The 14,478-nt window shown below is 40.7% G+C and overlaps 1 protein-coding gene across 1 annotated transcript; it reads left to right on the plus strand.

Moving 5' to 3' along the window:
• Positions 1 to 1,176: 1,176 nt before the first annotated feature.
• LOC148593959 (carboxymethylenebutenolidase homolog) lies at positions 1,177 to 7,994 on the plus strand. Its single transcript, XM_088528917.1, has 5 exons — positions 1,177 to 1,416; positions 4,113 to 4,220; positions 5,246 to 5,388; positions 6,735 to 6,826; positions 7,692 to 7,994. Exons 1-5 carry the CDS (start codon positions 1,202 to 1,204, stop codon positions 7,869 to 7,871), a joined length of 738 nt encoding a protein of 245 aa, XP_088385043.1. The 5' UTR covers positions 1,177 to 1,201; the 3' UTR covers positions 7,872 to 7,994.
• Positions 7,995 to 14,478: the final 6,484 nt, after the last annotated feature.

Genomic DNA, 14,478 nt, shown 5'->3' on the forward strand with positions numbered 1-14,478 from the left:
CTTTTCTATTGTATATTTAAAATCTATTTGTCTTATATGCCTGTTACTTCTTTTTTCATGATAAGTATATTTTAAATTATATCTGAGTCTAGCTGGATCTTACAGGGGAGGCTATAACATGGGAAAAAACACCAAATATAGGTGGAGATGGCTTATTTAAGAAAACATCTAAGATGAGTATAAATGTGTGTCCAAGGTGAGCACAGTTTATGTATCAAAAAGATACAGCTCATCTTGAACTGATGTGGGGAGGATGAAATCTTGCAACGTCTTCAAGCATAACCCTGCCAACCCTGCTTGTCGTAGTCTGAAATTGTGAGCTGGTAAATGTAGAACATCTTGGTCTCTAGAAATCTGTGAAAATCTTCCGTTGATATGGTTTTATTTTCCTAGAGATGCCCCTTTTGTGCCACAAGTACTTAAGGAACAGCAACCTGTTTCTTGCTCTTGTGTCTGTGAGGATATTGTGAGTGGTCAGATACCATTTCTGTACTGTGCTGTTGTCTTAGAGCTCAGACACCTTTGCAACTGGTCCATGGACAGATTACATTAGGTTTTGGCTAGACTCTCTTCATAACCTTGAACAAGCTGAACATGAGGCACCTGGCGCATATTCACATACATTATTTGAGTCATTGTACAGCCATCTGAGCTCAGTTTACCCAGGCAGTTAATCCAGGTCCAGGGGCCAGTGACCGTTTCTGGTGGCTTACAGTCATTAACTTGAGACTGAGTAGCTAGATAAACTTGCGTCAATATCTACTGGCACTTTTCACCTTTGTGGATAACCTATTTATCCTGACTTATGCAATAGTTCATAAAAAATTAACCATACCTTACTGCCAACTTGTTCATAAAACATTTAGCTTAGCTTAAGGAACTTTTGCTCACATCTTTTGTCTCTTTTTTCTTTATTTTTTTTCCTTCTTATGTTGGAGTTTAAATGGTTCTTACTTGTCATTAAATAAATATGATTTTATCCTGTCTATAACCTAAATAGCGCTAACAAAATTTTTATTTATAGAAAATCAAAGTGCTGTTTGATAAATGTCACATTTCAGATCCAAGGATAATCACTATGTTCACAATAGTACTATAATTATTGAAAAATCTGTATTTTATGATAACACTGGGTTTTGATCAGTTTTGGTCAATATTCACTGCTAATTTTTTGTTTGTTCCTTCCACGCTAGTATCACACATGGCGAATGAAGCCAAACCCTGCCCATGCGATATTGGAGACAGGTTTGACCATGAGGGTCGTGGGCAGGAAGTACAAGTTGGGCACATCAAGGCGTATGTTTGCAAACCATCTGTCAAATCAGACAAAGCCGTGATCGTGATTCATGATATATTTGGATGGCAGCTCCCAAACACCAGATACATAGCTGATCTGCTCACCACACATGGATACGTGTAAGAAGCCCTACTGTTTTGAAAGTGTTGTTATAATAAGAAAGTTGTCTAGCCAACAGCTTCCTTTCTAAACCATATAAATATGTGCAATTTTAGTTTTTTTTCTAAGGTATATCCTATTTATTAAAACGGTGTAAAGAATCTAACATTGCTTACTATTCCTACAATAACTAGGTAGTAGGCAAATATGGAAAAAGAGAGGATAAACACAGAGAAGTCTGATTTTCCAGCTTTAACACGGTTATTGGGTCGCCTTCACCAGCTTTAAACAGCCTCATTCCTCCTTCCTTGTTCGGCATTTATTGCTATGATAACATTTTTGGAAAAGCTGAACGAAATCTGACAAAGGTGAAGTATACCAGCATGTACAGTGAAAGAAATATATTTTCAGATACATGGAAAGCATATATGTGAGAAGCTCATGAGACATACATCTTTCCATACGTTTCCATACAGTTTCTGGGTAATACTTTTTAGCCCAAGTGTATGTAACATGCAAATTGCAGAATTTGGGGGGAATTTGGTAAGAAATTGCTAAGGATTTTTTAATTGCAATTAGAAAATTGTCTTATTAATGTGTTATATCAAGGAAGAACATATCTGGTGTTGCAGTTCAAATGGCTGCAGCGACCTGGTTCAGGGACGGCACGGCGACCACCCCCAAACCACTCGGGCTATCAGCTAGTTGACACAAATGTGGTGGACGGCAAATGGCCTTTATTGATGGGAAACAAGGTGTTATATATCTAGGTTTACAACGTCACATCCGTCTGCTTACACCATAGACTAAACACTATTGGCTACTAGGGGCCCTATCTTTCCGTACAGCACGATATCTTCCGGCCGCCGTTCCCTAACTATCTGCAACAACTTCCCCCCTCCCTATGCATAACAAAACTAGCTAAAATACAACTATCTTATTCTTATTACTATCTTATTCTATTCTTATAGTTATACCAATCTTAAAATTACATATCATAAACTTGACATAAAACATAAGGCACAAAGAAGAAGGCGCGTAGAAGGTAGGGGATGACAGGTAATACCAGGGTGTAGGAATAGGGTGTACCTTGGGATAACTTGGGGGTAATACTGAGTGGATATATTCTTAAAGCAGTTGTTGGTGTTCTACTAACATGATGTTAACCTTCTCTAGCTGATTCTTGACAAACGGCATGAGCTTATTCAATATACAGGGTCCAAAGATTAGCGTCATCATGATCATTGTGATCAGCCCTATCAAGGTGGATATCAGGGTGGTTAACCACGGCGAACCGGTGAACAAATTTTTGTACCGGCTGCGTTTGGGACAGGGTTCAATGGGTGCTAGTTGGCAAGGCATGGCACTGAAAACTGGTGGCCCTGTAGTTATTTTTGTACTAATTGCTTGAGATTGTTCGATCTGTTCAAGTACCCCATTTAAAGGGCTGGTGTGACTCTACCTGTCCTATAGTGACAAGCTGCAAAATTAAGATAACGCAAAGGCATCGCGGCCCCCTCTTGCGGAGGCTGTTTTGTTGTTTTCTGGATTCGGTCAGCGTGGAACTCGCAGGCTCGGGCGGGACGCTTGTCACCGGGGTGTACGGGTTACGGGGGTGTCCGATGATCCGGTCCTGTGAACAGAAACTCACAATTTTCATTAGTTTTATTTTGAAGGTAACAGCCACCTGAATTGGGGTCAGATGCTCTTCCTTTGCAACATGCTTAATCATGAATGCTCCCGCCGGTTTTTCTTTAATTCGGATGTTTACCTTCTTTTTCTCCTTCCTTAAGTTTGAATCGGTTGTGAGCCACTCGTCCTGACTAGTGGCTGATCCGGAGTCGGAACTCGACTGACTGGTCACTTCCGGGCTCCGGTACTTTTTCGTTGGGCTTCGGCGTTTTTTGAAATGTCCGCTCTGATCGGTTCTCGGCCCCTCCCTCGGGCTAGCTCCAGGTCCCTCACTCGGACCTCCTCTCGACCCTTCCCTTGGGTCTTCTCTTCGCCCCTCCCTCGGACTTGCTCTCGACCCCTCCCTCGGGTCTTCTCTCCGCCCCTCACTCGGACTTGCTCTCGACCCCTCCCTCGGGTCTTCTCTTCGTCCCTCACTCGGACGTCTTCTCGACCCCTCCCTTGGGTCTTCTCTTCGCCCCTCACTCGGACTTGCTCTCGACCCCTCCCTCGGGTCTTCTCTCCGTCCCTCACTCGGACTTGCTCTCGACCCCTCCCTCGGGTCTTCTCTCCGTCCCTCACTCGGACTTGCTCTCGACCCCTCCCTCGGACTTCCTCTCGGCCCCTCCCTCGGGCCGCCCTCAGGTGTCCGGTCACTCCCATTGGTTTCCGGCGCCTCACTCGCGCCGGGGGCACCCTCGCCCCGCCCTTCCCCTTGTGGCTCGGCGCCATTTTGAGGGGCATAGGGTGGTGGCCTGGCCCAGACGTCATTATGCTCTGACTTCTTTTCAATGTTCCTAGCTTCCTCGGCTAGCTCGCTCATCCAGGCGATGACGTCCCTAACTATCTGCAACAATCTGGAAATTAGACTAACTCTTCTTATTAGATGTAGAAGAATAATGGAGGTCTCGTATAATACATTGACGTAGATTAAATTCTCTGTATATTAAGCAAAATGAATTTATTGTGTCAAACATATAGATGTACCTTTAATCCTGTATCAGTACTATTTCATGGCTTTAAAGTGTTTTAATTTTTCCTACAGAGCCATCTGCCCAGACTTTTTTGTGGGACAAGAACCTTGGAACCCTTCTAATGACTGGGCTTCTTTCAATGATTGGCTGAAAACTCGTGATTCCAGCAAAATAGACAAGTACATCTGATATTCATTGCCCAACATGTGGTCATGCTTCTTTAGCAGGAGTTTTCACCTCAGTAAAGATGCAGGATCAGGTCCAAAGTTATTAGTGGATCAAAAGCAGCAGGGTGTCTCTGCAAAGGCAAAGAATTCAGTGGTGTCCATGGGTCAAGCTCGTGGTTGACTCATGTGCAGGGTGCTCTTTGGAGAAAAGCAGAAACCTTGAACTGAAATAAAAGTGACTTTCAGACACAAATACCATCTGCAGAGAGCAGAAGTGAGATAAATGTTTCAAAAGAAAAAAAAAAGATTGAGGCTAGAAGATGCAGCAGACTCCTTCCAATTCAATTTGAGCCAATTCTTGGAGGCAGGTCCAACTTCCATGCAGAAGAGTTAGAATGAAATTGTCATGAAACACCATTTCAATAGAGTTTATTAGTCCTGTTCCCCGACAGATCCTAGCCAGTTCAAAGTACAATACTTTGCCACTCTTATGTGTGCCATTTTCACCATTTGTATTTGACAAGTAGCCTAAGTTACATAATTATTTTGCTGATCAATTTGATTCAACATTTTCAAAATTGGCTTCCACAGATTGATTTAGTACTTGATTTCTCCATGAACAGTTTACTTCTGGTGACACTTGTGATAATGGGATACGCTTGACTAGCTATATGTCTCTTAAGCTTTTATACTTGTTGGCCTATGAGAAAACTACTGACATCTTTGTAATTGATTGAGTTGCCATTTATAAAATCAGCTCAGGTTGCAATAACCGCGATCTAAGGAGACATATTTATTCTCCTTCACGCATTGCCTGTTTTACTTCTCTCCTGAAATTTATCATTTATTTTAGAAATGATTGACTTGACTTTCAAAACTACAGTCCAATCTTGATGTTGTAATAGTTTAGGATATGCTAAAATCCAAAAATGGGGCAGAAATGGTAGAAGATGCAGTGAAATTTAATTAGTTGTACTTTATTTTCAGATTTCCAGAAAATACTTAAAGACTTAATTCACTTTGTTTACATGTCTTAGAGAAATTGATGTCGTCTTGAAGTACCTACAGGAACAATGTGGTGCCAAGAAGATTGGGGTCATTGGTTTTTGCTGGGGTGGAGCAGCAGTACATCATGTGATGCTGAAAAACCCTCATTTAAAGGCTGGGGTGTCCAACTATGGTAAGTGTAAGCTGTCTGTAATGTTGTGACATGATTGCAGCAGGAAATTTTTCCCTAGGAGTATTGTGTAGCAAAATTCTGTGTTAGACTTTATAAAGAGATGATTTCATTATGCAAAATCTTTAAGCTTTAAGCTTGACTTTTTGCACACATCTGATCATAAGCAGAAAGAGATATGTATTCACAGTGTATGGCCAGGACCACTTCTATGCAGCACAGAGTACAAGAAATACCAGGGCGTCGTCGTGTCTCAGGTTCCTTTTGATAGGTGTTGACAAAACAGTTCCCAGATAAATATTTTATCTTTTAGGAGCTCTCAGCTATTATGGGGTGGATCTTTGCATCTGAATCTTGTTCACCTTGACTTCCATAAATATTAAGACAGTTTGTTCCTTGTTATCTGTTTCTCCTCGTTTGGGTCATGTCTTTGATGGCAACACTTTGGCCATCTGTTTGCTAAAGCACAGGGTCTTCTCCTGATGGGTGGGTCATGGTGGCTGTGGGCTTGTCAGCTTGCAGGACTTCCAATCATGACATAAACAATTTTTCAATTGTTTCTTCGATTTTACTACTGGAAACAGTATCCATTATTACTAATACAAGCCATTTTTTTAACTCTGTGTTAAACCTTCTGGTATTACTCTCACATTTCCATTTGTGTTACAAATTGTGTTGCAATCCTGTATAACCGCGAGCAATTTAGATCCATCTTGGATGTACAGAAGCTGAAGGTATTTTCCTAGAAAGCTTACGGGGACCATTTGCTGTACTGATTGGTTGAACGTGAATGAATTCATCAATATTTGCTAAGTTTTGACTTTTCTGTGGTAATAATATAAGCAGTGAGTGATCAGGGTGTTAGTTCTCAGTGTTTTACCTTTTGCAGACACAGAAAATCAGTTTACTCTGAATTTGCATCAGTATAACATACATGTACGCTGAAACACTAGCCATGTATCTGGTATGATAATTGGTCATAATCCTTTTAAGAACAGACATACCAGGTGAGAGACTAGATGGTGTATAGAGTAAAGCATTCACAGTATCCTCGCCCTGATGGTGGTTAAAAGCAGGTGGTCAAAGAAAATCATAGGGATGGGACAAACATATAAAGCTTCTTACATGACCTTTTGAGACAGAGCTGTTATTTTTATCTGTAATCCCATCCCAAAACATGGGAAGTTCATGTGAAAAAAACAAACTTTTAAGTGAAGCATGTTTAATCCCTTTACAAACTGATCTTTTAATCAGTCTAACAAATGGAATTGCCATTTATTTTGATTGTACTGCTTTACTAGAGATTTTAAAAACAGCATGGATCATCTTATGTTTGTATTTTTCCCTAGGAATAATCAGGTTTTTTGAGGATGGATGCAGTTTACTTCATCCCACTTTCTTCATTTTTGCTGAAAAAGATGACTTCATCCCCCTGGAGCAGGCAAGTTTCTCGTCAGAGATAATTTTTGTTGTTGTTTTGCATGCTCATTTCATAACTTGGTATTTAATTAAGAGAAACTAGAAAACTGATTTGATCTTTCCTTTCTCTTTCTCTAACTTCTTAAAATGTTAATAGGAGGAAAGGGATGAGCATCCACAATGGAGTCAAAGGAAGACTTGTGGCAGGTTTAGGATAGGACCCTCCCTTTAGTCATATTGGCAATGCATAAAATCAGCAGAAAATCCCCACCTGGCATCACTAGTTGCAGAAAAATTAGAAAAATCCTGTGACTATTCATGTCTTTCACCACTGTCCTGTAGGTTTTTATTAAAAAAGTAAGTATGGGAATCTTGAGGAGCAAAGAAATAGAACAGGATAAATAGAGAAGGCTGATTATGTACAAAGGAGTCCAAAAAGGGCGGTATGCTCTTATTGACTGTTTTCTTTACTTTTCCTGCTGAAAATTGCAGTAGCTTTGAACTGAAGGTTTGTGCCAATGCCTGCCCTCCATCAAATCAATTTTAAATGGAATCAAAATCTTGCCCCTTTTTTTTCTTGAAGCCTAGCTGTGATAATTTGTACAGTGATTACTACAGGTGATCTTGCTTGTGATAATGAGCAGGAAGTGTTTTATATCTTTACAGGTATTATTACACTGACATAAATGTAATATTATAAGACTTGAGACTGACATATATATTTGGTAATTTTATACAATCAGATAATGTTATTTTACTGTTGCGGAAAAAACCTGTCTCAAAAAAATAAAAAGTGTTGTAACAAACACATTTGGGACATATTGAAGACTGTAGAAAAATAACACATTAATTCAATATGAGCAATGACGGAACACTCTGTGTTACAGGTTACCCAACTGGAGCAGAAGCTTAAAGAAAAGTGTAAAGTAGATTATGAAGTTAAAATTTATCCTGGTCAGACTCATGGCTTTGTACATCGCAAAAGAGAAGATATCAATCCTCAGGATAAACCTTATATTGAGGAAGCAAGAAGGGATATGATTAACTGGCTGAAAAAATATATTTAGCAGCAATAAAATGCCCATAAGATAAACAATTTCTGTTTAGGAACTCAGAAAATGATAAGACTATCTTGCTTAATATATATTTAAAATTATCAAAATCAATTGTAAAATACTTTTCTGAAATAACACTGCTGACTTGTACTTATTTTCTAAATAGATCCCTAAACATTTTAAAATGTCAAAAGCCATGATTATAAAGATTTTAAAATTTGTCCTTATGTATCGTGTAATTATTAGAATATGATATGGGATATCCTTCTGATCTGAAATTTCACTTTTTTATATTCATGTCAATACGGTTAAAAGACCATTGAAACTCTGCATGCACTCTTGAGAAAAACACTTGTAAAAGCTGCTTTTACAGTTGTTGGGCAGTGGGATTTCCAGCTCTGAGGTAAACATACCTGTGTCTGGAGGGTGTTGAGGTGCACGTGTCTCAGGAAAACCAGAGCGCTGTCTGTGAGAAATAAACATAAACAGCATTGAATGTGAATTACTGTATTCTGATGAACCATGACCTACTAGTCCCGGTCATCCTGGAATATGCCGTGTAGCTCCTTGATGAAAATACTTCTCCTTCCACAAAGCTGAGCAGACACTAAAGAAACTCTGTTGTCCTCCAAAAAGCTTTCATGAAGACCTCTAAGATGTAAGAGCAAGAACATACCTTGCTCCTTGCCTCGGGCCCTTGGTTGGTGACTGGACCCTCCGGTTTGGCTGCTGAACTCCATGTTCCCATCGGCAGGTCGTTGCTTCACTTTGGGCAGAATTGAGCCTATTCTTAAGGGTCCACACAGTTCAGGGGAAGCTGATTCAGGCTTGTAGGGCTCTGCTGCCACTGTGCCACTCTCTTGAAGGATTCATGGCACTGTGACTCACGTTATTTAAGATAATCCCCCATCAAACCAATGTTGAGAAGTTCCACGGTGATCCTGCTGTTAGGCTGGCTTTGTGCTGCTTCCCTGAGACGTACAGATAGAGGGAAGGCCAGTGTCCTGCAAGCCCTATTATAGTTATGAGATCATCATAATTAGGACTAACTACTCCACATGAGAGAATGGCAGACTCACCTGTGGAACCAAGTCTCGCCTGTGGAACCAAGTCTCGCCCGTGTGCCTGCAAAGTCATGAGGTACTGTGAATATAGCAGTGTACGAACCATACCAGAAGAAGCCAAGATGGCCGCGTGGTTCAGAAAGTCTGTAGAGTGCGTATTCAGTTCCCAGCTTTACATTCTCATACCATTTCTCAGCACTGCTATGAGAATAGAGATGATGAATGATGAAATGGTTTATGAAATCAAACTATTGCCTCATATGGATTTTAAATAAAAGAATCTTGAGTTCCTCCATTAATGCCTTGCTGACATGTTTCACAAAAGACAACCCAATCCAGCTTGGAGGGTTATTTTTTGTGCCTTTTTTTCCTTTTTTTAATGTGAAGAGACGGATGTCTCAGGGAATTGCACTAAACTTTGTCCAGTTTCTTCTGAAAGAGGGGAATGGTGAAATTGTGAGGAATATTTTGTCCAAATTCATTGTCCTGGGAGAATTCAGAGTAGTTTGCTCTAGGACAAGTATTGCATTTCATCATGCATTTGCCTTCATTGGGTGGTAGAAATATGGCGTGTGAGTTGGAAACTTTGGAACTTAGCCCATACCTACTGATGTGCTAGTGTTAATACCTGCCTTAATAAAACACACACAGAGTTTCAAAATTCACATCCGAGAGTATCCTTTGTGTCTAGGGAGAACTGACTGTGTGTATAGGTCATGATACAACAAACTTGGGTGATGGAACTGAGCCACTTTGATATGAGGCAAATCTGGTAGACCAGGGTAGACACACTCATGGCTTGTTTCTAGTCATCATTTGTAATTTGTTCTCCCAAAGAAATCAGGACTACGTGATTGTGTTGCCTCGTTCCTTCCTTCCTAATAACTTTTGAGCTTTTGGATGAATTTCAGTCAAATTCGACCAAACAGTGAAGTCTTCAGTGCTATTTATTTCTTACAAATTTCTGGAAGATCTGGGCTGCATTGTGGGGGCTGACTCATAGCAGCACGAGTTCAACAGTTCTGTATCATCTGGATTGCTTGCTGGCCAGTCGGCGCACGCAAAGCTTGGACCCCTCTTGCACAGGGGTTGTCAGAGGATATAGGAAGGATGGGAGAGTTTATACCAGGAAGTGGAGTAAAGGCACGTGGGACAGAAGTAGAGATGCAGGGGCACAGAAGGGGATGGGTTGAGGATAATAACAGGAATATGAAGAACGGAGATCCTTTTGGAGGACAATCATGTGGAGGAATTGGAGGCTGCTAAGGGAGCTCTGGCGGAGAGCAAACCTCATCCTTAGCTGAAGGAGAAGAATGTAAAATTAAAAGGCAATAAAAATATGTCAACAGAATCTCTTTGTTTCTACTGTGTTCAGGGTAAGAATTTAAGTATGAACAGTTTGCATTGTCTTGAAAGCTGATTCCCAGTCATTTTCCTTTCAAAGCAGTTCCATGTAGCAGTAGCTGTATAGCTCTACCTGTTACTTGCTGAATTAGGCAGTCTGCATAAATACAAATCTTTGAGCCCCATGGCTACGTCCATCTCCACTGCTCAATTCTCCCACTCCGAAGAGAGCTTACAGAAGTCTGCCAACACATTATTTATACAAGTCCCAAACTTGGACTGTAATTTGACTCTATCCAGTTCAAACTGCCTGTGTCTTTCAAATTTAATCACTTCTTATAAGCATTAGGGATTGCTGTTGACATTGTGTATTATGTAGTAGATTAATTTTGATCTGTTGTAAAATTTTCTTGGTAAAATGTTTTGTCCATTTCTACCTTCTGAGATGGAAGCATGTAATCAGAAATTTGAAGAACAGTGTTACTGACTGACATGCTTCTTCTTCCCCTTCTCCTGGAAGAGTATATCAGAAGGCTTTTTCTTTTGGTCAGTAATTTGAGAGGCAAATAGCCTCTCCCAAACAATATTATAGGACGACTTTTAGAACCTGTCCTGAAGAGGAAGCTACAGCATTTTTTTTAACTTTCCATTGCAGGAAGGAGAACTTAGAAACCTTCTGATTTTGACTTTCATAGACCAATTGGGATTTTGCTCATTGCTACTTAGGAAGGCTCATGGCCTGCATGTGGGAATTCTTGATACCTGAATGAAGAAGATTGTATGGCCTAAGCTGTCACAGTAGGTCCCCTGAAGGAAAAGTTCAGGGACTGGAGAAAGATATAATCATAGAATCACAGAATCACAGAATGCTTAAGGTTGGAAGGGACCTCTAGAGATCATCTAGTCCAACCCCCCTGCACACGCAGGGTCACCTAGAGCACGTGGCACAGGACTGCGTCCAAGCGGGTTTTGAAGATCTCCAGAGAAGGAGACTCCACAGACTCTCTTGGAAACCTGTCACCCTCACTGCTAAGGAATTTTTCCTTAAGTTCCTGTGGAACTTTTGATGCTTTAGTTTCTGGTCGATTTATCTAGTTCTATCAGTGGCCACTACAGAAAAGACACAAGAGAAAGACTGAAAAGAGCCGAAAGAAGAGTCCTAAAGAGCATGACAAGTATCCTGCCAGAGCTGATAATCTCTGTTCTCAAGAAGATTGAGTTTTTTACTTAGGGAAATTATTAAAATCCAGCTACAGTCTAAATAGCTGGTTCCTGTGCCAGCTTAGAAGTTGAATCCTGGACTGATTTCTGCTCATTGACATGAATATTGGATAGTGTTTCATATATTTAAGTACTTTCTTATTACACACACTTCACCTCTAGATATTTATCATTTGTTTTGACATTTAAACATTGAGCGGGAGCTTCTTTTCATGCAATTTTAGTAAAGTATTTAAAGTATTTAAAGTATTTATTAGCTTTTCAGGTTTAATTTTAGTATTAAGATAAGGGGGCATGGTATTACGTATACGAAGAACTAAGGGAAGTGAAAAGGTAGTTAGGCAAATTCAGAGAAAAATATATATTGTATATATTGCAATATATTATTGCATGTATTGCACATACTGCCATAATTTCTTTTTTCTAGGAAGGATTTGAAGAGCTATTTTTCTAGCATTTATTTTACTTCTGTTATTTGAAGTTGCTATGAGAATCTAAACACCGTATGTGGTATAAACTATTCTTTGAGTGAGAAACGCTCCTCCTGCTGAATCACAGAATCACAGAATGCTTAAGGTTGGAAGGGACCTCTGGAGATCATCTAGTCCAACCCCCCTGCACACACAGGGTCACCTAGATCACGTGGCACAGGGTGGCATCCAAGCAGGTTTTGAAGATCTCCAGAGAATGAGACTCCACAACCTCTCTGGGCAGCCTGTTCTAGCGCTCTGTCGCCCTCACTGTTAAGAAAAAAATGATTTGTTTTGTCTCTTTGCTTCATTTTGGTATTCTTTAGTTGGCTTTTTTGGGGGGTTCATTTATCCAAATATATTAACTGTTGTAAATAAATAATACTAATAAATGATGACAAATGATAAATATTCCAAGTATGGGAAATGAGCTCACACACAAGCACTAAATTTCAAGGCCGTTCCCTTTTCTGAGAGAAAAGCTGTGGCCGCACCACCTGTGCGTCTAGTGCTATATTTTAGATGTGTCTTTCAGGAAACAAGGAAGTTTGATAGCTAATGTCCTTTGATAAAGCTCTTTATGGGTTAACCTCAGGAATCCAGTACAAAAAAAAAACAGGAAGAAGAATGGAAGGAATGGAAGGAATAACAACAACTACAGAAGTCATTTTAATTTGAAAGGAGGTAAGAACTCAAGGGTCTCCAGGGGACTCAAGGGACGTTTTTTTTGATGGATAAGGTGTGCTGGGGTAGGGCAGAAGCGTGCTGGATTTCTGTTTATTTGCAGAGCAATCTGGAGATTTTTCCTGTGCTGGATGAACTCTGTCCTACCTAAAGCAGTGCAGGGTCAGCGCACTCTCTGTCGCTAGCTCTCCCCGCCTCCACTTTGCAAGGCAGTGGGGCGAAATGCCAACCTCCTGCTTAACAGCGACGCAGCACAGCCCCTACACACACAGCAGCACCCGTCTGTCTGTCTAAGCGCATTGCTCTGCCGAGCGAGCCCCGCTCCAAGCTCCAGGGAGGGCATCTGCAAGCTGCAGAGCACGGCCCGTGCTCGCGTGCGGTATTCCCGCTCACACGCGCTCTTGCTCCACACAGGCATGTCCCTGGTGCAGTTTCAAGGAAACGGCACGCTTTAAAAGGAGGAACCGTAGCTGTGCGGCTCAGTGACGGGCGAGGGCAAAGGCAGCCCCTTACGTAACGGTTACTTGAAGGGACGTGATCCCCGCTCTAACCCCTCGTGTTTTCTGACTTGGCACTTCTGCTGGCGCCTTTGCCCCTCGCAGTGCTGCGGGCAGCTGTCCCCTCAGGGCTCCCTGGGCACGGTCCTGCTTGATTGCCACAGGTAGGCACATTTTCTTGGCTTTAATGGCTGTTCTGCATGAGAAAGCACTTAAAAAAACAGCATATATCATTTATTACAAATTATTTGCATATAGTGCATACAAAGTTTACAAGTCTTATCTATATGGCTTGTAAGTCTGTGCAAACTTCGTGTAAGCTTTAGTCTGGAATTCTTTTCCTGAGCTGTATCTTTACGTACTTTGAATTTATAATTCTGCTTTAAATGTTATCAGATAACTTAATGCACAATGTCTACAATTGCAGCCTTTAAGGGCATAGTGACTGCTAAGGGCATTGTACTTGTGTTTCTTGAGCTGTTAAGTATAAATTTCTTTAATATTCAATTGCTCTTTTTATTACATTTTCTGAATTTTAGTCTACTCAAAAGAAAGAAAACAGTTTGTGGAAAGGGATGCCAGAATTAGTTAAGCAAAAATTAGATGTCAACTCTTTTCTATTGTATATTTAATTTTATATTTATTGTATTTGTCTTATATGCCTGTTACTTCTTTTTTCGTGATAGGTATATTTTTAATTATATCTGAGTCTAGCTGGATCTTACAGGGGAGGCTATAACATGGGAAAAAACACCAAATATAGGTGGAGATGGCTTATTTAAGAAAATGTGTAAGAAAGATGAGTATAAATGTGTGCCCAAGGTGAACACAGTTTAGGCATCAAAAAAGATACAGCTCCTCTTGAACTGATGTGGGGAGGATGAAATCTTGCAACGTCTTCAAGCATAACCCTGCTAACCCTGCTTGTGGTAGTCTGAATTGTGAGCTGGTAAATGTAGAACATCTTGGTCTCTAGAAATCTGTGAAAATCTTCCGTTGATATGGTTTTATTTTCCTAGAGATGCCCCTTTTGTGCCACAAGTACTTAAGGAACAGCAACCTGTTTCTTGCTCTTGTGTCTGTGAGGATATTGTGAGTGGTCAGATACAGCTCCATTTCTGTACTGTGCTGTTGTCTTAGAGCTCAGACACCTTTGCAACTGGTCCATGGACAGATTACATTAGGTTTTGGCTAGACTCTCTTCATAACCTTGAACAAGCTGAACATGAGGCACCTGGCGCATATTCACATACATTATTTGAGTCATTGTACAGCCATCTGAGCTCAGTTTACCCAGGCAGTTAATCCAGGTCCAGGGGCCAGTGACCGTTTCTGGTGG

Source organism: Tinamus guttatus, unplaced genomic scaffold, assembly GCF_059628265.1.
Source record: "Tinamus guttatus ecotype Peru unplaced genomic scaffold, ASM5962826v1 Tinamus_guttatus_pri_ptg000315l, whole genome shotgun sequence".
NCBI classification, from domain to species: domain Eukaryota; kingdom Metazoa; phylum Chordata; class Aves; order Tinamiformes; family Tinamidae; genus Tinamus; species Tinamus guttatus.